The 24907-nt window shown below is 56.0% G+C and overlaps 1 protein-coding gene across 6 annotated transcripts in view; it reads right to left on the bottom strand.

Annotated features, from left to right (window-relative positions):
- The window catches only part of CNTFR (ciliary neurotrophic factor receptor), a 38831-nt gene extending 16504 nt beyond the window's left edge, over nucleotides 1–22327 (bottom strand). For 2 of the 6 annotated variants that reach the window (XM_033238248.1, XM_033238246.1), the window contains exons 1-4: nucleotides 21560–21748; nucleotides 12788–12898; nucleotides 8877–9120; nucleotides 822–906 (exon numbers count right to left, since the gene is read on the bottom strand). In XM_033238248.1, coding sequence (XP_033094139.1) covers nucleotides 822–906; nucleotides 8877–9104 — 313 coding nt within the window. In that variant the 5' untranslated portion in view covers nucleotides 9105–9120; nucleotides 12788–12898; nucleotides 21560–21748. Of the gene's footprint in view, nucleotides 1–821; nucleotides 907–3088; nucleotides 3266–8876; nucleotides 9121–12787; nucleotides 12899–21559; nucleotides 21749–22238 lie in introns of those variants that run through there. The other 4 variants (XM_033238251.1, XM_033238250.1, XM_033238247.1 and 1 more) reach the window with 3 other exon arrangements.
- Between the last annotated feature and the right edge of the window lie 2580 nt (nucleotides 22328–24907).

Genomic DNA, 24907 nt, shown 5'->3' with positions numbered 1-24907 from the left:
CCAACCCGACTGACACAGAGTATGAGGTGGGAATCATGCAGGCAGGGAGCTTAGGGAGCCTCGTTCGAGGTGAGTTTTGAGTTCAGACCCTCAGCTGATGTTGCTGTTTGAGGTGCTGCCTCAAGTGCAGTAGAGGGGCAGGAGGCCAAGTTAAGAGGGCCCCTGTTTCTCCCTGCAGGGACACGGTTCCTTGTCCTGTGGGCTGTGGGCAGGCCTTGCCCCTCACTGGAGAAATAGGTAAAGGGAGGGCAGGGAGGCTGCCAATGGCTGAGCCCTGAGCTCTCCCCCGTGTGGCCATCCCAGCTGACTAACCTGTCCCTTCCTTAGTGCACTACCTCTCTCCTGCATGTTACCCTGTCCCCTCATCTTGTTCTCAATCAGTCCACCTTCTCTGTCCCTATCCTCCCTCTGGGATGAAGCTGAGGGTAGAAGGTGACCTGCAGTCTTGCCCACTGTCTCCAATCAGTGCCTCCAACTGCATCCCTACAAATCTCCGAGAGATCCCCTTTCACCCAGATACAATACACAGGTCCTGCCCCAGCCTCCCCCACCAACTCCCATCCCACCTGCCTGTACCCTATGCCACCATAGTAAGAAGACAGATCACCTCAAGCCAGAGACACTGTCAGCATTCGACCACCCAGGTGTGACTGTGGAGGACTGTGCATTTCAGTGTCACATGACTCCATGTCCCTCTGGGTGGTCATGTGTGACAATGCCAGTGTGTGACTCTTGGGTGGTGTCAGAATGCAGCTATGCCAGTGAGGGTTCATGTCCAGCTCTGAGACGGGGGTCAGCAGGCGGCTCCCATGAGCACTCACCCTGTGGACTGTGTCTCTGGGTGTAGACAACTGCAGCGGCAGCAGCAAGCACAGTGCAGCAGGCCCACGGGACAGGAGCAGCCATCTGTTGGGAGAAACCAGGGTGGGGGAGGGGACAGCATCAGCCCAGGCAGGACTGTCCTGGGGAGCCCCTCCTGTTCTTAGGCAAGACTGGGAAATCCCAGCCCTAGGGCCAGGGCATCTTGACCCCAAAATGCCCTTCTTAATGGGGCTCAAGATCTTCTTTCAGGCAATAGAAAGCAACATTATTGGCATCTGTAGGCAAAGGTTTGCTAAGATGGTAGAAGGCAACCTACGGTGGTTTGCTGTTCGATAAGACTGCTGGCTACACAACGTTGTCAACCACAAATGAGTTATAGAATATTGGTAATGCCAGGGCCATTTTTCTAAAAAAAAATAAAAATAAAAATAACTTTACTGGTGAGGTTAGCTAATTAGCTATAAACATCGTAAACTGAAAGGGTAATGTTTTAATTTAATTGGAGGTCTGTACTTCTCCAGATTGCTTTGAATGGAAGCCCCCTGTTGTGCTCCTGGGGAGACAGCCTGAAACCTGGATGCTCTGGAGCCGCTCAGATCCGTCATCTGTCCCCAACACCCCTGCGGCGAGCCTTGCCACTGGGCCCTGGGAAGCTCAGAGCAGTCGAGTCAGGGTAGTGGGACATGACCCAGGTCAGATGTGACTTTTCCGTAATTGTACACCAATGCTTAAGAGAAAATGAAGGATTTTAATATGTAAGTCCTTGTCAGGAACCCTGGCCCACCCTTGACCCCAGCCATGTGCCCCTAGGAGCCTGGGAACCCCAGCCCAGTAGGTGTGCATCAGTGTCCACATGCACCCATGCAAGTACACAGGATGCACTCAGGACATGGCCCCAGAAGCCAGATGGATCTAGTGCCCCCCAACCTGATGTCCTACTTCCTGAGATGAGTCCAACTATTCTCTTCCCCTCCCCCAGCACACATCTACACTTGATGGCAGGGAAATAATTATTTCCTGCAGAAATAGGCTGCAAATGTAACAACCCCCCCGACCTTCAGTCTGAGGAGAGAGAACTATCAACCACACAGAAGCAAAGATCCAGAGAAACACTGAGGGATGCTACCAGACACTCAACCAGGGCCACCCTCTGATTCCAGCCAGCCACACAGCAAAGATGCTGCCAGGGACACTGCCCCAAACCACCAGACAGGACCCCAAAGAAACAGCTCCACACATAGTGGAAGATACACCAGAGACTGTTAGAAGGACCATCAGACAAAGCCAAAGAGACAGGTAGATGAAACCAGATAACCAGCCAAAGAGGTGGTCAGAGAACAACGACCCAATCAAAGGGCCCGCCAGAAACACTGGAAAGGACTCAGCTAGACCCAGGCAAACACAGTGCCGAAGGACGGGCAAGAAGCACAGGCAGCAAAGCTGTCGGCGACAAAGCCAGAGAGCTAAGACAGTGTCAGAAACAGTGCCAGAGAAACCGTCTGACACACAAGCAGAGAAATACCAGAGAAACTGATAGACACAAACAGGCATACACCCAGAAAAACAGCTCAAGAAAAGAGCCAGAGCCACAGCCAGATGCTCAGTCAGGAAGTATCCACACCACTCCAAACACTGCCAGAGACACTGTCAGACACACAGTCAGACACACTGCCAGAGACACTGTTAGAAAGACGGCCAGAGAAACAGCCAGACACACAGCCAGAGAAACTGACAGAGACGCAGTGCCAGATACACCCCAAGAAAGTGCCAGAGACTCAGCTCCAGACGGTGCAGACATAGCATAGCAGAGACAAATGTGGGTATCAGCCTGAAGCAGCTGCAGAGAGGTTGGAGAGCAACGGACTTCCTGGGGCTTCCTGTGGGAGAGGGCTCCTGCCTGCCTTTTGCTACCCTTGACCTTCTCCAGGAAAGTCCCCTCCTTGTTTGCCTGCTTTTCCTTTCCTCCCTGTCACAGTCACAGGTGCCCTGACTGCCCCTCCCTGGCACAGGAAATCTTTCTGTGTCCCAAGTGGCCCCAGCTACTCTTTGCACATCAGTGACTCCTGGAGCCTTAGCTACCACCTGGCCTGGCTCCTTCTGACCCTCAGCCCCTCCCCACTCTTCAGCTACTCCTCAGGCCTAGGAGGTTAAGACAATGGCCAAAGTTACAGTCAGCAAGCAGTGGAGCCAGGAAAAGAACCCAGGACTGCCTGAATTCAGAGGTGGTGTAAGAGAGAGAAAAAGAGACCAGCAGCCAGAGGCCTACCTGGTTCCCTGACCTCAGCCCTGGCCAGTCGCCCTCAGACCTTCCCCCACTGCCTCTGCCATCTGTCCATGTCTTTTTCCTCACAGCCAGGAAGATCCTCCGCCTCGGTCCCAGGCCCACTGCCCACCACATGGGAGCAGGAATCAGGGCATGGGCAGGCAGAAGAGCAGGCGGAGCGGCTGAGGTTAGATCCAAGGATGGGAGTGTTCAGGGAGAGGAGGAATGGATGGCCTCTACTCCCAGCTCCCTCCTGGTCCACACAAGCACACACTCCCACGTGCATGCGTGCACGCGCACACACACTCTCACACACACACACTCAGGCCCCCGCAGGGGGAGGGGTGGCTTCTTCATCAAAGTCGCCTCCATCAGCCCGATGAGTTACTGTAAGGGCCGGGCCCTGGGCCAACAGGGCTGCAGCCACGGGAGACGGGCGCTGCTGAGCGTGAGTGCTGCAGAGTGGGGGTGGGGTGCCAAGACAGACACTGCAGAGTTGGGGGCACCCAGAAAAGGGAGAGACTCAGGAAAGGGAAACAAGAGGCAGGGAGAGAGAAGGAGCTCTGAGTGGAGACCCAGAGGGACAAGGAGAGGCTGAGATAGGAAGAAATAGAAGAGACGCAGGGGGAAAGATGGGGCACATAGGAGATGGGCAGAGACTCAAGGGCAGAGGGACAGATCCAGAGAGAAGGGAGGAGACCCCTGGCGGAGTCTCTGCCCACCCTAGAGCATCTCCGTGGCCTGCCCAGCTCCTCTAGCACAAAGGAAGATGGGATGGTGGTCAATGCTATGTGAGGCAAGAGCAGGGCTCTCCTGGAGGCTGGAAGGATTCTTGCTAGGGATCCAGGACCCCAGCCCCTAGGGGACAAGGGTGAAACCCCATCCCTGCCCCTGCCCTGCAGATCCAGAAAGCCCCAGGCCAGTGTCACTTCCCCCTTTCCTCAGACTCCCAACTGGGCCCACTGCCCAGGTTGGAGGTTGAGGCCAGAGGCATCCAGGACACACCTCCATCCTGCCTTGGCTCATTCCAGGCCACCTATCCCAGGGTAAAGAGCATCTTTCCTGGGAATTTTCCAAGTCCACACCCTATGGCTCTGGGATAGATCTGCAGGATGAATCCCATAGAGCCCCAGATAAGGGCTATGCAAACTGGCCCAGGCTTCCTATCAGCTCCTCGAAGAGGTCAGCCCCAGAATGAGGAGTGAACAGAGGGGGTACCCCATAAGCAAGAAAGGAGCCCAGCGCCCAGAAGCCCCTGAATCCCTTGTCAGCACAAGGGCCCCTGCACCTATCCCAGCACAGAACCCCAGTGTCATCATTACACCCACACAGGTAACACATTAAGAGTCAAATTCTAGGGTCCCAACTTACTGCCATTGTCCCGCTGTGGCATAAAGACACCATTACACAATGATAATAACGCCCATTGAAAATGACACAGTTGTACCGTTGACAATGACACACAGGGATGTTGACAGTCACCACAATGACAATAATGCAGTGAGTGACAGTCACATACATTGACACCAACAAACAGGGCAATGACACCGGTTGACAATGACACAGTCACAGTGACAGTAGCCTCAGAATCAAAGATGCAATGAGACTCCATCACATAGAGTAACACTGACGGTGACATCAACACAGTGACAGAGCGATGTTGATGGACTCAGTAACAGTCTCACAGAATGATACTAGTCCACAGTAATACTGGCACCCCTGGAGTCTGATAGCTGCCATCAGTAACACTGACAGACACTATGACAGGCTCCAGGTCAGGAACCTCTATTACCCAGTTTAAGAATCTGGCTTAGGACCCAAGACCCAAGAACCATCTTGCCAGTCCCAGCAATGTTCCAGTTGCCCTGTGCCCCTCCCCTCACCCCATGCCCAGCTGAGGGTAGAACCTGGGGAAAGGAGGTGAGTTTTGGAAAGCCTCTATTTATCCCTGCAGAATCACAGACAGCAGTTTAGATTGTAGAAGGCCAACCCTGGGGAAGTCCTACCACCATCAGGTCAGGGTGGGGGATAATGAGCGCCACTAACTGTGTTTCAGCTATACTTGTGTGTGTGTGTTGATCTGTAATAGTGTGTTGTGAACTTCAGGGTTTGGGTTGCTGTGGGCATGCTGAGGGTCAGGTAGGCTCAGTCTTGCCTTGACAATGAATGATCAGGGAGGCCTCAAAACAAGTGACCTCAAAGCAAGGTTATTGTTCCATCTCCGAGGCAGGGAACTGAAATCCAGAGAAGGTCACCAGATGGACTCCCTCCATTGCCAGGGATCAGGGTGGGTTCAGAACATCCATCTGATAAGGGCATCTGGCCCAGCACAGAGCGGAGGGGACTCCCCACAGCTTCCAGTCCCCTCTCTGACTCCCATAGCCCAGACTCCAGAATCTCACAGTGAGGGGAAAAGGCACCTTTTATCCTGGGGCCTCATCTCCTTCACCTCTCCCCACAGCAGCCTAGAGGACCCATCCCAGGAATGAGTCAAGAACATAGGACACAGCATGGACTCACTGATTCAAACGCCTGGGGACTCTAGAAGCCTCAGACCTGCAGAGGAATTACGTTGGAGCAGAGAAAGAGATACATAGACTCAGAGATGGAGAAGGACATGAGAGACAGAGCAGGGGCAAAGACAGGGACAAGGACATGGTGGGCAGGGAGGAACAGTACTGGCTGAGGGAGAGCCTGGAAGAGACAGTAAGGGCAGGCGGGAAGCTCCAGGACGGGGAGGAGGGGCTGAGGCTGGGAGGCCCCCAGATCCCACCAGGCCTAGGCAGCCTGGACAGCGTGGGCGGTGGGGGCGGGGGCAGAGGCCTGAGCGGTCCAGAGGCTTGGGCGGTGGGGGGACCAGGCCGAGGAGGGAGGCCTGGCCCCTGGCAGCTGGCCCAGCAGGCCCCCCACCAGGGAGGGGCGGGCCTAGGTCAGGGGCCAGCTCGTGGGCTGGGGCTGGCTGGCCATAGGCGGGCAGGCTCCCACTCCCTACGGTGTTTCTCCCTCCTATCTCTGAATCTCTGGTCTCTAGCCCCTTCTCATTTCCCTCCTCTCTGAATCCAGACCTGCCTCTCCTCTCAGCTCTCTCAGAGACCCCACCCCAAGTGGCATAGGGCTCCAAGCTGTGCCCGGGTTCAGGATTCAAGCTTTACCTCCTCCTGGGCTACCATGTCCCCACCCACACCAGGGGCAAGCCTCAGTCCTCAGGGGAAAGGACTCTACCCAAGCTTAGGCCCCATCCTCCTCCTTAGAAGGGGGCAGGATAAGCCAAGCACCAGTAGGAGGGGGCCAGGAGGAAGGCAGGGGGAGTGGTCCCCCAGCTCTCAACGCTGGCTGAGGCTGTGGAAAAGGAGGCGGCCCAATTGAGTGAGTTGGGGGGGTGGGTATCCGCACCTGCTGTTGTGACCTCCACAGCCGGAGATGGAGGCCTGGGGGGGACAAGATTCCGATGGATTTTGGCAGCGGCCTGTACTCTGAGTGCTCAAAACCCCCACTCCCAGCCTTTTGCACCATGGGGACCCTGAGATCAGCATGTGCGTGCCCTGCTGCACGTGTGTGCGGGCGTGTTGTTGGGGGAGCCTGGGGCCCTTCCATGATAGGCCTGGCTGGGCAGATGGGGAGGCATCCTGGGGAGATGGGAATCTGGGAATCTGTCACCAGCCTGTGCCCACATGTGAAGGCCCACTTGGAGCACTGCGTGTTACCTGGTGACCTGCGCATGGGCTTGTATATGCACATACATGCAGGCCTGTGCTTAAGTAGCCCTCTAGATGCAGAAGGCCTGGGCTTTTACCCTCAGAAGCCATCTGGTCCAGCTCCCTTCCTCTTGAATGGAGAAGAGGAAGGGGCAGATAAGTTCATATCCTCCCTTTGGATACATAGGCTCTGGAGAGCTTCACAGAACCTGAGGCACTGGTGCCAAATCCCCCAGCCCCCAACCCCAGTCCAGTCTCTTCTGGATTCCACAAGAATCAGGAGGCCCCCCTCCACCCAGGAAAGGCACACACTCCAGTCAGGTTAAGTCTGTGGGGAGCGGAGTGCTGCTCTTCTCGGAGGGACAGAATGCTGCAGCATGTTAGACAGCTGGAAGAACTCCATGAAAGGCAGGGGATGGGCAGAGCAATAGGGTTGACTAAGACTTCCCTTAGCAGGGGGGATGGGGTAGGGAAAGGCCCGAAGTGGATGCCAGGGACAGGAAGGAGGTTGCAAGGCAGGGCCCCCCATGGAGACAAGGATGGACAGAATGGCTTTCCAGAGTTGGAGACTGGGACAAAGACCTATTTGCCTCAGCATCTCCTACCACACCCACCCCTGGACCCATCACTGCTATGGTGCAGACACACCCTTGAATCCATACACAGAGGTCCATGCATGCAAGCTCACACACAAACACACACACACACACACACACACACACCCCGGGGGTGGGGGCAGCAGTGCATGTGATGCATTGGCTTATAACAAAAAAAACCTGAAGCTGGTCGTTCTGACAGAGCCAGACAGAGTTGGGTGGGGGGAGAAGAAGCTTCAAGTATCTTCTGTGTTTTGTTCTCTCTGCCCCCTAACGTGCACGTGCACCATGCACGCTACTTCTGAGGAGCCTTCTGGTCTGCTGGGCAAGACCAAGCCATCCTTCCTCCCCTTTCCTCCCCTCCTCACAGTGAGGAAGCCAGAGCAATCTGTTCCTGATGCGTAAACACAGGCATGAGTACACGCACACACATGCTCACACACCAGCCACTCAGGCCACACAGCGCCCAGTGCTCACTTCATCCTAAGACAGAGCACACACTTGGGCTCTCACTACACCCGGCAGAGCTCTCAAAGCCCCCGCCTCCTCAGACACACAGGACCAGAGCTTCACGGACACACCCAGGCAGCCTTTTGCGGACACTGGCATTCAGAGCCTACCATCGTGGCCACACATCAGGGCCTCCCACATGGATACCCACTCCCACAGCCCCGTACATGCTGGTGTGCGTGCACACACACATTACAGTCACACTCACACACACAGACTCCCTCACACAGCCATGGTCTCACATATGGATACCATCACACACTCCAAACAGTCAACCTTCCACACAGACACCACTGTACACCTCCAGAAGCTCAGGGCCCCCAGTCGCCCTTGGCCCCTCACGCCCCGACACCGGCAATGGGAAACACCCACATACACATCCTGAACAGCCACACTGTGCCAGGACCTCAGGTTGCCTAGTTGTGCCTGAGGGGAGGGAGAGAAAGCCTAGGGTGGCCTAGGGCAGGAAAGAAAAGGAAAGGAAATACTTCGTTGGTCCCTAAAGAGATGATTATTCCCCAGGCAGCTCCTTCTTCCCCAAACCCTGCTTTCAACAGCATTAGGGGATGAAGGGAGATCCACTCCATATAGGAGAGGTGAAGGAAGTACCTGGGGGAGACAGATGGTGGCACTGGAATTGGCAAGAGCCAGAAAGGCCCAGAAACCAGCCAACTCCCCAGGCCCTTGCTGCCTCCCCTCATCACCCTCTCTTCGCCACGATGAGGATCAGCAGCAGCTCTCAGCCTAGCTATCTGCTGTGCGATCCCAAGGCCTCTTCAAAACCTCTATATGCCCATAACTGTCTAGCGGGCACCCCATGTCTGGCCTGGCTGCAGAAGGGGCAGGAGAGGGGAAGGAGATGGGACCTCCACTCCAGCCCCCCAGCCCCCACCAAAGCCCTGGCATCACTGGCAGCCCACAGAGAGGTAGGGCAGATGCCCAGCATGGGGGAGGCAGCAGGCAGAGCGAGCGGGTGCTCCTCTAACTAACCACTGAGGAGGAGAGTCCTAAGGTGTCCTTGGACCCTGCAGCCCCGCCCCCATCACTGGAGGAGTAGACGCGGAGTCGCTGTCCAGGCAGAATGGAATCCAGGCTGTGCTGGCCAGGCCCCAGCCCAGGAAAGATCGGCAATGCTGCAGACATCCTTGCCACTTGCCACTCCAGGTGTAGCTGGGGCCCTGATGCCTCCATCCTAAAAGGAGCCTGACTTGACTCCATGGAAGCCAGGCAGGACCTAAAGAAACCAGGCAGGGGTAATGCCATAAAGCCAGGTGATAGGGACTTAGGGGAAGCGGGCAGTGGGGACAAATGAAACCAGGCAGTGGGGACTAAAGTTAGCTAGGAGGTGTGGACAAATGAAGCCAGGCTTTGGGGATCAAATTAAACCAGGCAAGAGGCCCACAGGATGTGAGAAAAGAAAGATATCAGGAGCTCATCCCCTCTGTCTAGATGTCACCCCCACACCCTGGGCCTCTCTCTCTGTAGCCCCCCTTCCACTCAGGCGGTGGTCCCCTCCCCCAGGCCGATGGACACAGCCAGAGCCCCCTCCCCTCTCAGAGGCCTGGTCCGATTGCAGCCAATGGGCCCCGGCCCCATCCCTGGGACCTCAGGAAGTCCCAGTCCCTCCCACCGGCTGCAGAGGCAGGGGGGCTGGGGGGAGAGAAAGAGAAGAGAAGAGAGACAGCTTGGCAGGGGGAGCGCGCGGAGCAGCCGCGGGGGGCGGGGGCCGAGAAAGGAGCGGGAAGCGCTGAGGCGGGCTGGGCGGGCTGGCGGGTGGGCGCGGGGCGGGGGCGTCGCGGCGGTGGGGGTGACAAGTCCTCCGGCCCTGCGGCCACTGACCTGCATCCCCACGCAGGCGCCCCGTCGGTGCCTCCGGCGCTCCGTGGGTCCGCCTGCCCGCCTGCGGGCATCGGCTCTGCGGGGCTGGGGCCCGGGCAGCCGCAACGACCCGGGAGGCAGGAGCAGCCCCCACAGCGGTTCTGGCGGGCGGGTGGGCGAGGGGCCGGGCCGCGCGGTGAGCGACGAGGGCCGAGCCCCGAGTGAGCGACCAGGCAAGCGGGCCAGGAGGAGGGGAGGAAGGAGCGCGCTGCAAGCGAACGAGCAAGCGAGCTAGCGGAGGGAGAGTGAGGGACGGCATGCAGTGAGGTCATCCTTTGAATCTAATTGTCTGAGTCAGGAGGAGATGTGGCACTTGATGCTGGGGGAGGGGAGGCAGAAGGGACCCTCCCCGCTCCGGTCCAGGCCCCACTCCACACCCAGGGGCGGCCGGGGCCTCCCTTCCCCGGCCAAGGAGAATTTGCCGCAGGCCAACTCGGGCAGACCACTGCCGGTCTCAGGGCTGACCTCTGCTGCCTGGGGCTATCAGCAAGCGGTGAGAGATGTGGGACCCGGCCCCAGCTCCGGGCTACCTTCCTCCTCCCGGGGTGACCGCTCCCTTCCAAGGCCCAGCTCACTTTCCCACATTTTTTAGGGCACGGGAGGCTCCCAGCCTACCCCCAGGTCCTATTCCAGGTCCTAGGCCTGCCCTCTGAGGATAAAGCAGGAACTTCAGCCAGCCTTCCAAGTTGCTTACTTTAGAAGCATGGGGCCCCAACTCTATTCCCCAAGTTACTTCCAGTGCTGGAAATTTGGGAGAATCTGGAAACTGAACCCCAGGCTCACCATCCTGCCCTCTGGGAATGACAGTGCAATGCCACCCGTGCTCCAGTGACCTTCTGTATTTGGGATGAGGACCCCACGTCCCCCTTCAGGAGGGGCAGGAGCAGGGCAACTCCTAGGGTCTCCAGGGAGGGACCAGGCTGCCCAGAGGGTGAGGGGCAGGTTGGTCGCTGGACCCCGGGCTTGTCAGGTGTGCACACCCGTACACATACACGTGAGCACACGCACACGTGCACACGCACAGGGGTCGGGGGCACCAGACAGCTCGGGATGCTCACACCAAGTGCCATACACCCCTCCCTTCGCCCTCGTGGGGGAGGGGTGATAAATATTTAAGGGGCTTTTAGCTCAAAGGGGGCTGGAATGGGGGAGGGAGGGGCATCCACGCTGCCTGATTAATGGGGTTACGGGCTTGGATCAATCCCTCCGCCCGCCGCTCCCTCCTCCCCCTCCTCCATCCCTCTGCCTAATGCGCTTTATCAGGAGACGCTTTTCTGACTTGGCAGCGTCGGGCGTTTTAAATAGACCCATTTAGAGCTGGGGTTGGGGGAGAAGGAGGGGGGTGGAGAGACAGAGATTGAGACAGGCTGGGAGACAGAGACAAATCAGGAAAGAGAGATGGGCCCTAGAAGAGAGAGACTGGGAGAGGAGAGACAGAAGGAAATGCAGAGATACCATCGAGATAAGACACTGAGGGTGAGGCTGCCATGGAGGCTGAGATGGAGAGAGAGAGGGTGATGGAGAGAGAAAGGGTGATGGGAGGCCAAAGGAAGTTGGGGGGCTGAGGAGCAGAAACAAACAAAAAGAGAGACAAGGAGGAAAGGAACCATGGGCAGCGGGGAGAAATCCAGAGAGAGGCTCTCCACAAGGGCTGAGTGCTAGCCTGGGAGACAGCAGATATTCTTTATTTCCTAAAACAGTTTTTCATCCACTTTGTTAAATTAAAAAGCTGTTTTTAAAATGGTGCTGGAGGTGCTGGCTGGGGGAGGGTGCACAGAACTGCCAAGTCCTCCCTCTCCGGCCTCCTCCTCCTCCTTGGCCCCCACAGAAGCTGCCTCAGCCTGAGCCCCTGGGGTGTTCTCCAGCTCCCCTGCTCGCTGAGGCAATCCTCTGAGATCCCCAGGAAGAGGGTCAGGGCATCTGAGCTACTGTTCACTGGCAGGAAGTCCCTCCTGCTGTCTGGCTTCAGTTCTTCTTGCTGCAAGGAGCCCATTCTGTCCCAGACCACTATCCTTCTCTTCTCCAGCTCCCGTCCTGGTTCCCTAAGGTGTTCCCAGTTTGCAGAGGATTATGTGCCCTCGCGGCCCAGTAGCCCACTTTCCATGTAAGCCATCAGACTCCTCCCAAGGTACCCCCCATAAATATTATCTTTTATTCTGTACATCCATCTCCTAGCCCCATCCTACTCTGAACTATCAGATACATACCCCATGTCCTTGGGTCCTCTGGGAACAGTGGGGTGAAAAGCTTAATTCCCTACAGCCTTCTCAGGCCTCCCTTCCTCCTCTCCTGGGCCCCAGCTCCATCTTAAGTCCCTTTTATGTGTCAGCCTGGGGTCCCCCACTCCACCCTCAACAACACCCTGGTCCTAGTTGTGAAGGGTTAGTCCCCCCTCAGCCCCCAGCCGGGAAAATGGCCAGTCTGTTTGGGAGCTGAGATGAAAAGCCGGGCCGGCCTTTGTGGGCCTCTGGCGGGTTTTGGACAATAGGCCTTTCCGTTCCGCTCCAGTGCCTCGATTCCTTGGATGCCCCCACCCCCAAGCTGCCAATCCAGGGGCCTTGCCTGGCCTGAATGAGAGACAGGGAGAGTCAGGCTCGGCCCCACAGCTGGCCTCAGAAGATTCTGGACTTTCTGACCTCCTGTCCCATCTTTTTAAAGCCTAGCTACTCCAATCAAGCCAGAGAGATGTTTGGAGGGGCAGAGAGGAAACCTGAGGACACTGAAACAGAAACATACTCCCATGTCTGGGACTCAGCTCCCCCTTAGTATAGAACCCAGTTTCCTAACCTGGTGTTGCCCTTGCCTGTGTGACAATAGATAAGTCTCTTCCCTTTCTAGGCCTATTATGAGAGCATGAAAAGCCTCAGCCAGGCTGAGCCCAAAACCTCTGGAAAAAGAAAGGACAGGGGAAGAGAGGAAGGAATCTCAGGTCCTCCTCCACTCATGTCCCCTAGACATACAGCCCCACTACACCTGCCTGATTCCCTGAGACTGACCTGCCCCACCTGGGCCCCGGCACCTACCTCTTCACCACTGGCCAAACACCAAGCACATCAATGTCCTCCTCCTCCTCCAGACCAACTCCTCAGGACTTCCAAAACCAAGGGGGCAAGATGAGGTGACAAGGCTAGAGTCTAGAAGGGCAAAGGGCATAAATCAGAGGTCACAGAGGAGCCACAGGCCTTAGTCCAACTCAGAGGCCATTCCATACTCACAGCCCCACTGTGAGAAGGGGAGACTGAGGCAGGTAGCAGCTAAAATCTGGAAGAAGAAAAGTTGAGAGTAATACAGACCCCTTCTAGCACCCCTTGCTGACTTCAGGTTCTGAACCACAGGCACAAAGGTTGCCAGAAGGCAGTGGCCTGATACAACACAGAGATACACACCCACAGACAATCCACAATTCCCATACAATCAGTTTGCAGACACACAGGCACCTGTATATCACATGCATCCTCACATGCACAATCCTAGAGTCACAGGGTCACAGGCATGGTGTAAATAACCACCATCATAACACCCCCTTCCTTATCACCACTACGATTTATTGAGCATCTATTATATGCCAGGAACTGTGTTTGGCACTTTATATGCATTATCTTACTTAATCTTCATGATTTCTCCATGAGGTAGGTTTTATTGTTCTTCCCATTTGATAGCCAAGGAGACTGAGCTTCAAGGAGGTCTTGCCCTATACCACAGAGCTGATCAGTTCCAGAACCTAGATTTGAGTATATATCTAGTTCCAAAACCTTGCTGCTATACCAACTTGCCTGTGCAGATCTCTCACCCACCGGCACAATGCCTTTCCCAATAATAATAGCAGGTATCACTTGTTCAGGGTCCTTGGTTACCTAGACACTGTGATAAGTACTTAATTTACATTTTGGTACTGAATCATCAAAACAAGCTTCAAGGCCGGGCATGGTGGCTCACACCTGTAATCTCAGCACTTTGGGAGGCTGAAGCAGGTAGATCACCTGAGCTTAGGAATTCGAGACTAGCCTGGGCAACATAGTGAAACCCCATCTCTACCAAAATACAAAAAATTAGCCAGGCATGGTGGCACGTGCCTGTGGTTCCAGCTACTCCTGAGGCTGAGGTGGGAGGATTGCTTGAGCCTGGGAGGTGAAGGTTGCATTGAGCCAAGATTGAGCCACTGCACTCCAGCCTGGGTGATCAAGTGAAACCCTATCTCAAAAAAAAAAAAAAAAAAAAGCTTTGGAGGTAATCCTGTTTGTGTTTTACAGATCCTGAAACTGAGGAGAAGCAGCTTGGCCAAAGTCACACAACTGGTAGTTAGTAAAGGAGCTGGCCTTGAACTCAGGGATATCTTGAAAGCCACTGTTGCTTCTATGGACTCCAGCCATTCAAAAGACCCCTTACCTTCTATAAGACCCCAGGAGATCCTCAGGGTCCAACTGCTCCCCTGAAAACAGGTCCCAGATATATCTGCCAAAGGTATGATTAGATGCCTAAACACATACCACGAGAAAGGGATTCCATGTCTTCCAATCCTGCCCAGAGATGCAGAGACATCACCAACCAGGGAAAGATAGCCAGAAACTAAAATAAGGTATTAGAGACAGGCTGGTTGATAGTGACAGATACAGCCACACCAAGACAGGCCCAAAGGGAGGGAGATTGAGGGGAAGCCAGAGATAGAGAGGGACACATTAGGCCAAAGAATGAAAGAGACAGCTAGAAAAGGAGACAATAGGAGTAGAGAAGGGTACAGGCTGACATGAAAAAACACGGACAGATATACTCCAGTATGCAGACAGACACATATAGACCCATCTGACCTTCATAAGAAACAGATTGTGAAAGCAAGCAAGGCTCAGGCTGTGTGTGGCGTGTGTATGTGTGTGTGCATGTTGTGGGGGGAGCATGCAGAGTCTGTATCGCTACGTACATTACACCAGCTGCTTCCAGCAATTTCATCTGATTAATAATAAATGCCCCATAATTACAGCTGCTCCCCCAGCCCTTCTTCCTGTTTTTTGTCAGCTGCTGCCAGGCCAGCCCCCAATAGACCCCATGGTCCCCTCCATCCTCACCTGCTGTCCTCTAGGAGGCTGAGAGAATGTGAGCTGGTGGAGGAGGCCAGACTCCCAATCTGAGGAGGGATACCCATCTCCCTATCTTGGATTAATGCCCTTTGCTTCCAAGCAAAAAGTCATCTTACTTAGGTCTCATTCAGAACTCTTCTACTGCATAGGTATAACTTGTGACCCCTAATATGGCCTAGGGGCCCACATCTGGGATGCAGAGAGATGAAATCCCCTTGCCCACTCTTTATCACTCGCTGGCCAAGACTCCATCCACAAACCTAGCCTCAGAACCCTGTAGGCTCAGAGGAGGAAGGGACCAGGACAGGGGCCCTCACCCCATCATTCCAATCCCAGACAGCCCGAATCTTTGCCCACTTGTATACCCTAGAGCTCTGGACACTAGGTGGCCCCGCCTGCCCATTCCTGAGTACCCCCTCAACTCCACCCCCACAGGTCCAGCTCCTTCCAGGCCTCCCACCCAAGCTCTCCAAGGCAGCTCTATCAGAATCAGCTGCGGGGTTGTGCCGATCTGTTTCTAATCGCTGGGGCCTGGTTCACGCTTGCCCCCACCCCCCAATATTGATTCCATTATTTGGAAAGTCACTGACGTCAGGGGCCTGGATGGGTGCCAAAACCGCCTTCTCTCCTGGCCTGGGCCAGGGCCCAGCCCCCTATCCCGCAATTTCACGGAGGGGCCCAGAAGGGTCAGCTCATGGGCCAAGGTCACATGGCATCTTCCCTCTGACTCTGGGCTCCTCTTGGTTTTGGGGACCACTGTGTAGCTCCCTTCTGGAGAGAGGGGCTATGCAAAGGCCTGGGATTTAGAAGTTGGGGGAAGCTATAAACGGGAGTCTTAAGACCCTCATTGGAACTCTGACTGCAAGGAGGGGCTCTGAAGAGGTAAGGAGGAGGGCAGTAGGTCAGAAAAGGGTAGTTGGGAATACTTTTGTGTTTTTTGCCACACTCTTATTTTGGAACATCCTGAAGCTGGTCTTCAAATGAATCCTACAGACTACTTGGTTTTTATTTCTGATATCAGATGTATCTCCAGACTCTCTTAGAAGGAAATTCTCTGCAGTGTAGGATAACAGATTACCCTAAATTTTGCCATAATTTGACTAGTAATTTTATAAATCTTTGCTCCACATAAAACAAAGGCTCTCTCTGTCATGCATCTCTCACCTGTGCTGCCTCAGGTCCCCCATATTCACACACTCTCCCAGTCTTTTTTTTTTTTTTTTTTGAGACGGAGTCTCGCTCTGTCGCCCAGGCTGGAGTACAGTGGCCGGATCTCAGCTCACTGCAAGCTCCGCCTCCCGGGTTCACGCCATTCTCCTGCCTCAGCCTCCCAAGTAGCTGGGACTACAGGCGCCCGCCACCTCACCCGGCTAGTTTTTTGTATTTTTTAGTAGAGACGGGGTTTCACCGTGTTAGCCAGGATGGTCTCGATCTCCTGACCTCGTGATCCGCCCGTCTCGGCCTCCCAAAGTGCTGGGATTACAGGCTTGAGCCACCGCGCCCGGCCTACTCTCCCAGTCTTTCCTGGCGCTGGGTGTGTTTCTTCCTCTCTGTCTCTATCTGACCAAGATGCAGCCACTGCCACACTGGCCCACGCCAGCAACTCCTGGGCTCTGGCTGGACAGAGTATTTTTAGGATCCAAACCCCGTGTTCTCAGACAGGCATTAATAACCAATACAGACAGTCTGTGGTGCCCACAACAGCTACACAGCCTCAGAGCTCAGCCTTGGAAGGTCAGTTAGAGGGTCCCTGAGGGAATGGACCCCATCTCTTCTCGTCCAAGAAACCCACACCCAGAGAGGGTAAGGGGCATGTTCACCACCACATAGGGAAAAAAGGACCTTACCTTCTGCAAAATCCTGAGGCTGGGAAGGAGCAGGCTGACCTCTGACCTCTGTCACAGAATCAGAGTGATTACCCTGCCCCAGCCTCCTCTGGTCCAGACCTTTCCAAGGAAGGGGCCTATCCTCTGCAATCCTTCCCTGAGTGAAGTAAAGTCCTTCCTCTAGTCTAGCCTGCAAACCAGTCTTCCTTTGCGCCAAACAGGGGTGTAGGACAGGGGATGCTGGGTCTCAAACCACAAATCTCAGGAGCTTCCTTCTCCCCACGATCTGTCCCACTCAGTGATTCATGCTTCAACATTTATTGAGCACTTATTCCCTGCCAGACACTGTATAGGGAGTCAGGCACATGGTCCTGCCCACAGGGAGCATTTGGTCCAATGAGAAAGAAAAAGATGTATTATTGTTTACACAAGAATGCCTTCCTATGGTGTACAAGGTTTGTGCCAAGAGCAGGCAGGTACAGGGTGAGCAAGGTAGACCCAGTCCTTGAGGCACACAGACCTCACAGGCAACTACTATGCAACCTTAGTGAGTGTCACATGGGGAAAGTACAGGTAGGCTATATGGTGGGGCACACTGACTGCCCTGGGTCTGGAGAAACCTGTCCTCCTACAGCCTAAGGACTCTTCAGTTTGCTCCTAAACTCAAGACGGGCCCTCAAGCTGAATACAAGTCACTACCATAGTTTAATTTCAGTTCCTGCTACTGTAGTTCTAGTCCCAGCTTTTGGGAGCTGGCTGCCCAGAGCAGCAGGGTCTAACTCTTCTTCAACATCTGCTCCAGCTCCTCCTTCCACTCCTTGACCCACAGAGTGCCTAGCTCTGGTGACCTCTAACCAGGCACAGCTCTGTGCTTTGGGACTCTCTTTGCACTCTGCAGAGGTAAAAGGGATTGATGACCTCAGTGCTCTCCATCCCCAGGGACCACTTGCCTTCCCAGCCCCTCCCCACAGGAAGCCGAGAGCCCTTGTGGGTTTGGTCACTCAGGGCCACAGGAGTTTACAAAGCTGAGGTCTCCCCCACTACCCCACCCAATGGTGGGTCTAGAGGAGGGGTCAGTTCTCACTTCTCAGGCTCCTTGCTCTCCAGGACCCCCCAAACCAAACACACATGGTCCCCCCCAACCCATCTGCATTTCAAAGAAAATCCACTCCATATGTTTCCTATTCATTTACACTTCAACTCGCCATGGGGGAGCAGAGAGCAGGGGCGCCTTGCCTCTAAGCCCTCCACCCCCATAGGGGGGCTGGAGAGCATGTGTCCCCTTCAGGACAGGGGGCAGTTACAGCCTAGCCATCTCAGCATTGGGAGGGAACACAGGGCCATGTCCCTACTGTGTGGGCTCCCATGGGGGAAGACAGCATATCTCAGGCAGCCCCACCCACTAATGTCCATAGCAGCAGAGCATGCAAAGTCCAGGGCAGGGTCTCCAGGGGAGTTGGAGTCCCAGGGCTGGCTGCAACCTAGGCCCCCCAGGGCTACTGCTCTTTTGGGAAACAGAGTGGGGAATCCCAGGCATGCCCTGGAGCCAGGATAAGGGCTCAACAGGCAATCCCAGAGACACTGTGGGACACACACAACATAATGTGGTCCCTACCCCTCCCCAGCAAGGGCAGAGAAGAGAAGAGAGCGTGGGATCCCGGATCCCGTCTCTTCCTCCAGCTACCTTCTCCCCACAGATGTGAGGCTGTTATCTCTCCTACAATAACAGATTCAATACCCTGGAGCAGTCGCAAGAGCCAAGGTCTGCTCCCTCCAATCTTCACACCCCTCCCATCCTAAGAATGATTGAGATGTGTGTGTATGGGGCGGGGAAGATGTCTTGGGAGGACAGGAGTCTTATTTCCCCCACCTGGCCTTCTCTACTACAGAAGGGATGCCCAAAACTATTCAAGGGGGATGGGTGTGCATTGACATGGCACATGGAGGAATCTAAGAGTTCATGTCACTCCTGTACCAACGATCCACTCAGATTTTCCTGCCAAGTGCCTAGTCTCCTTATGGAAGGAAAGCAGGGAAATCTGACTGGGTTAGCCTTTACCACCACTCCCCTCCATTAGGCCACAACCCATGTGAGGGATGTGACCAAATGTGTATCCTCTCTCCTCCTCACCTTTGGAGGGGACAGATCCTGTAGCAGTCTCTGTTCCTCACCTCAAGTGCCCCAATACTCACCACAAACCAAAGGAAAGCATGGGCATATTTGACCATGAGTTCTAAGTTCCACTGGGATTGTGAATGCCACAATCTCAGTGTGGATCTGAATGTGAGCCCAGGATGAAAGTGTGAGTTTAAGTGTCACGGTCTAACGTCCCATCTAAGTGTGAACTCCAAGATGCAAGTATGGGTTTGAGTATGAGCCCAGGTCTCAGCAAGCATCAGACTGTAAACCCCAGTGGGTCTGAATGTGAGCTCCAGGACTGAAGTGTGAGCCTGTGAGTCTCAGGATTCCTGTACAAGTCAGCATAAGCATTAGAGTTCTAGTGTAAGTCTGAGTGTGAGACCCTGGTCGTAAGGGCTTCTGAACATGAGCTAAGGTAACTCATATGGAGTCCGAGTGTGAGCACTGGTATCCCTTTTTAAGTCTGAGTGTGAGCCCCAAAGTGCCCTTGTAAGTCTTAAGTGTGAACATCAGAATCCTAGTGTGAGTCTGAATGTGAGTTCTGAGATCCCAATATGAATCTCAGTGAGTCACAGGATTTCACGTGAGTCTGATGGAGTTACCAAGATCCTTGTATGAATCTCTGTGTGAGCCCTAGGTTACCCACGGAGGTCTGACCCCCAAAGTCCCCATATGAATCTAAGTGTGAACCCAAAGGTCCTAGTGTGAATCTGAGTAAGCTCCAGGGTCCCCGTGTGAGTCAATGTGATCCGCAGCTTGGAAGTGTGAATCTGACTATGAACCCCAGTGTCCTCAATGAGTCCTTGAGTTCAAATGTGAGCCCCATGTTCCCCATGCGAGTCTGACTGTAACTCGGAGTCCCAGAATGTAGGAGTGTATCTGTAACACTAGTTGTTCTGCCTGTAATACTTGGTGAATTTGTGTCTGTGTCACTGACACAGTGTCACTGACACGTGAATTGTGTCTTCGCGTGAGCCCCAGTGTGAGCCCGAGGACCCCAGTGAGATTCTGGGTGTGAGCTCTAGGTCTCAATGTAGATCTAAGCTAAAGGATAAGACTGTGAATCTAAGCATGAGCCTACAGTCCCAGTGTGGGTCCCAGTGTGAGCAGAGTTCCAATGTAAGTCTATGTGGAAACTCCAGGACTGACGTGTATCCCCAGATATGAGCCCCAAAATGTAAGTGTGAGTCCATATGAATGTAAGCCCCTAGACCCTAGAAGGAGTTGAAGTGTCCCAGTGTGCATCTGAGTATGGATTCCAGAGCCCCCAGAAGTCCTGTGCGTGAACTTTAAACTCCTAGTCTTTGTATAGGCTCATGGTCTCAGTTGGAGTATCAGCCCTGACAGTGTGAACCTTAGCTCCATCTCACCAATGCTGACCAGGGGGCCCTGGCACCAGCTGAGAGGATTTGTGTGGGTTGTGACAGTGGAGACAGGGGGCCATAGTTTGAGACACCTAGGCCCTTCTAGCCCCCAAGTCATTGCTAGCCCTACATCCCTAGGAATATGCAATGGTTCAAGCCCCATTCCCACACGTGTAATGACACACCATCACACCCAGAGTTACATACACAAAAATACACCTGGTGTTTCAGACTCCTTGGACACACAGCAACTACAGATGCACAGACACACCCAGCATTTCAGACTCACCACCTCAGTGATCACAGTCATACAAACACCCCCAGTGACACAGACACAAATTCACCAAGTATTACCGGCAGAACAGCTAGTGTTACAAATACACTCCTACAGCGGCATGCAGACACACACCAAGTGTTGCAGACAAGCTGCCAGGCACACAGACACACACAGACGCTTCTCAAAGAGACTGACTAGACGTAAAGAGAAAGAAAATCCTGAATTTTCAACAAGGCGTGAAATAGTCTTGCTGGCCTGAAGCTACTGGAGGGGGGAGGGGGACAAGGGAGCCAGCCAGCTAACGGTGGAGGAGAGGCTCGGGAGAGAAGAGGAGCCGAGAGGGAGAGCTGTCCGTCTGGTGACCTCCCCACGGCCCAGCCCCCACGCACGCGGAGATACACTACTCGGAGCAACACAGGGACACCCAGGCTGGCTCACACTGAGCCGCACTGGAGGAGACACACACGAGCAGACTCACAAAGAGACACTTGGGGATAAACCATAGGCAGACTCACACAAGCCAGGAAGACTTACAAAGAGACACACTGGAGGAGACCCACTACATGGAGATACATCCAGGCGGACTCAAGAGAAAACCATGAGGAGGCCGACCGACACACACACACATGCATACACACACACGCGCGCGCGCGCGCGGATTCACACGGACACACATGCACTGGCAGACGCGCAACCGTCCGTTCGTATCCCCAGGCGCTCTTAAGTCCAGATTTCTGCCCGAGAAAGAAGCCACCTTTGGGCGTGCAGGGGCCACTACAAACCCCTGAAGCCCAGGAATTTTTCCAGACCCCGCGTGTGCAGCTGAGGGGTGGGGAGAACAGGGACACTAGGACAAACCGCCGGAGCCACCTCCCTCTAGTCGACAGTCCGGCCCCACCACCACCACCACGCCCAACCCCCGGAGCGCCTGGACGTGGGGGGTCACTTCTCCAGCGCCCCCGCCCCCGAGTTTGCAGGCAAAGTTTCTCGTGAACTTTCCTGTCGCCCTCGGCCGTAGGCCCACGGGTGTCCCCTCACTCTTCCCGCGCGCACGGTCTGTCGGTCAGTCCGGGCTCTGAGAGTCTGGCCGCGCGCACTCCGCCGCAGGGTACTCACCGCGCCCTCGGGCTACCCGGGCTTCGCGCTGCGCCTTCCGATCGCCCCAGGCAGCGAGCGAGGCAGGGAGCGCGAAGCTAGCACCGCCCGCCGGATCCCACCGCCGAGCCTCGCGCCGCGCCGGCTGGAGCCGCCGCCTCCGCTGCCGCCGCCGCCCGCTCTGCACCGGCTCTTCGGCGCTCGGCGGCTTTAACCCCCCCATCCTCCTCCCTCCCTCGCGGGCTCCCTCCCTCCTTCCCTCGCCCATGTGACCGCGGGCGCCCGCTCGGCCGCGCGCGCCCTCGCTCCCCTCCCCCTCTTGCCTTGTCTCTCCGAGGCCGCGCGCCACGACCCATCCCCGCCACGGGCCCCGCGCGCCCCCGCCTTGGCACGCTCTCGCTCCTGGCACACGCGGCCCGCTCGCCCTGCGCGGGCCTGTGAGCCCCCACTCCCACTCGCCCGGCACTGGCACGCGCTCTGGCCCCCCGCTGGCATACTCGCCCGCACTGGCACGCGTGGCCCCCTCGCGTTCACCCTTTCTCGGGCGCGCCCTCCAGACGGCTGTGGTCCCCGTGCTTCACGCGCAGCCCCGGCCGCGGGTCTCGCAAACGCGCGCGCGCACACACACACACCCACTCCGCCCGCTCCCCTAGGGCGGCTGGGCGCGCACCCACCCCCGGGATCGCTCCTTCACACTCACTCTCCCTCTCAGCCTTGGCCAGGTCTCTCCTGCGCACACTCCCGCACGTTCAGGCCCTGACGGCCTCGCACCGACTCCCTGGCACACCCCGGGCCAACTCTCGGGGTCCTTCCTCCGGCGTCGCCGTGAGAGGAACGCGAGCCAGAACCCCCAACCCCCACTTTGGGCAGAAGAAGCCAGAAGAAGCCAGCCGGCTCCGCCCCTCCCCTATTACTACTGCCTCCCGCAACGAATCCCCTCCCGGTCACCCCCTCGCGCAGGGGAAAAGGGCTTCCTTGACCGGGGATGGACCCAGCCGGGAGCCCAGGCCCATACCTCCCATGTCTCCTATGACACCAACACCACTACTAGCATGTTCCTCGCGCTCCGAGGACACACAACCGGGAGAGAAGCCTCCACTGGAATGAAGGGGTAGGGTGGGTGCACCCTCAAAGCCGGGCACAGGCACACCCCTCGATAGGAGGCTCACTCCCTTCGCAGCCTGGGCCTCTGAGGGGCCGGGGTGTTCACTGCACTCGCCCCTGGGCCTCTGGTCTGGCTGCAACATAGGAGGGTAAGATTAGACAACCTGACCAACTTCTGAGGCCACGTGAGAGCGCAATGGAGTGGCAATGGCAGAGGCGGAGACCGAGAAGGCCACCCCCGTCTCCACCCCTTGGATTTTTCACCTGACCCTTGACCCATAATCCTGGGCCCTGCCCCTCCGGGGAACTGCTCTAGGGCTGAGGGCGAGGAGAAGGGAGGGAAATGTTTCTCTGTTTCCTCACATCCTACCCCAGTAGGCTGCCTAGAGCGCCCGGGCCCTTTCCCAACAAATGCCTCAGGGACTCCCACTGCAGAGGAAAATCCTTCTTCCCGCCAGGGCCTGGGCTTTTCACTTTCACTTCCGTGGCCACAGAATCCCCTCCCTACAACTGGCAGGGGTCGGCATGGGCTGGAGCTCAGAGACGGCCAGCTAGGACTTCAGGACACACAGTAAACTAGCTGCGCCCCGCTGAGGGCCAGCGCACAGCTGCCCACCCAAGGTGTCCTGTCCTCGGGCTCTCCGGGCCACCGGCCTCCTGCTTCCCGGGCCGCAAACCGGGATTAGACTGTGGATGCGGGGAAGGAAGGGGGCGGTGCGACGGGATCTTGAGAGGAGCAGGACTTGCCCCTGCCCCTGCGGCGAAGCTCTAGGCCCTGGCAAGGTTCGGTACACCGGGGGCCGCTCCTCCCCAGGGGGCTGACCGGCCTGGGCGCTCTAATCCGGCAGGGGAGGGGCGAACGGGGTGAAAATTGGCGAGTGGTTTGGGGAACGGTGTTGACCTCCAGATGCTCCGGTGTCCCTGGCTCAGCCTCTTTCTGCCAGGTTGGGAGCAGTCGGGAATTCTGTCCCAGTCCAACGTCCCCCTCGTCCCCCCCGGCCCTCGGGGACGCAGAGGCTGCAGTATGCAGAGCCGCAGTCCACGGCTGCGGGGACAAGATCCGCACTGGGCGTCCAGAGTCCTGGAAGTGGACGTGTGGGTGTCAGAGGATAAAGGAAGGGAAGAGACGCACGTCGGACCTCTGTCCAGGCGTCAGGCCGGTCAGCAGCTCCTCCCGGCGCGGGACCCAGCGGCCTCGAGCGCTTCCCCGGGGCCGAAGCGACACCTGGCGGACGGTGCGGGACGTGCGTTCCCTTCTGGCTGCTGCTCCTGCTCCGCGCTGAGGCCTGGGCCACCTACTGAACACCGGGTGCTGCCACCTCTCCACACCGCAGCCACCCGGCTCACAACTAATTTTCCTCCCCCCGGAGCTGGGTCAACAGACTAGTCGTGGTTTCCACTCCTGCCGCCTCTGATGCCCTATCTAGCCAGTAGCCTTTGAGCTTGTAAGCCTCAGTGCTGAAACCTTCCCACCGCCTTGGGAGCAAAGTTGAGTTTCTTAGGTGGGGCTTCAAAGCCCTGCAGGATCTGGCCCTGCCTCCTCTCCAGTTTTATTAAGCGCCCTTATTCCCGGCCTCCCCAGCTCTGCGCCAGCCCCCTTCTGTGTCATGTCACTTATCCTTAAGCCAAACGCCACTTCACTGACATCCTCTCTCCAACCCCACCTCCAAGAATTCACTGCCTTCCCAATCTTCACTATCTACCTTGCCCATGATGGAGTGGCTGGAAGTAATACCCCCAGGCCAGATCCCTTGTGCCCTGCACGTGATGGGGATCTCACATTTGGGCCTGGGGAAATTAGGGGACGTTCCTGAGAGGCCTGGGGAAATTAGGGGAAGTTCCTGGTTGACTTGCAGTTCCTGGAGTTCTCTACCATGAAAGGGGCTCTATGGCCAGGATTTCTGACACCACCCTCCACCCTGGCAGGTGACCTAAACTTGGACCCCCCACACACACACACCAAGGGGTCAATTGTGCCATCCCAAGCGTTTGGGCAAGCAAAGACGCTTCCTCATTCTTACTGACATGTCCCCAAGGAAGGAGAGCTCCGTCCCCATCTCCTATGGAGGATCTACCTTTCCAGTGCTCCTTTAGAAAACAGTGCTGGTTTCGAACTTGCTATACCATCAGAAAGTTTCCACCTGGAGCACACGTGTGGCTCTCCAAAGTTACAAACACACACACTCTCACACACAGGCTCTCTGTATTACAAATGCCAAATACATGGTCACATAAAGTCACACACCCAATCTCAAACAGTAAAAG

Source organism: Trachypithecus francoisi, unplaced genomic scaffold, assembly GCF_009764315.1.
Source record: "Trachypithecus francoisi isolate TF-2019V2 unplaced genomic scaffold, Tfra_2.0 Lachesis_group16, whole genome shotgun sequence".
In the NCBI taxonomy this organism is placed as follows: domain Eukaryota; kingdom Metazoa; phylum Chordata; class Mammalia; order Primates; family Cercopithecidae; genus Trachypithecus; species Trachypithecus francoisi.
This window is presented reverse-complemented; position numbering and strand designations above follow the sequence as displayed.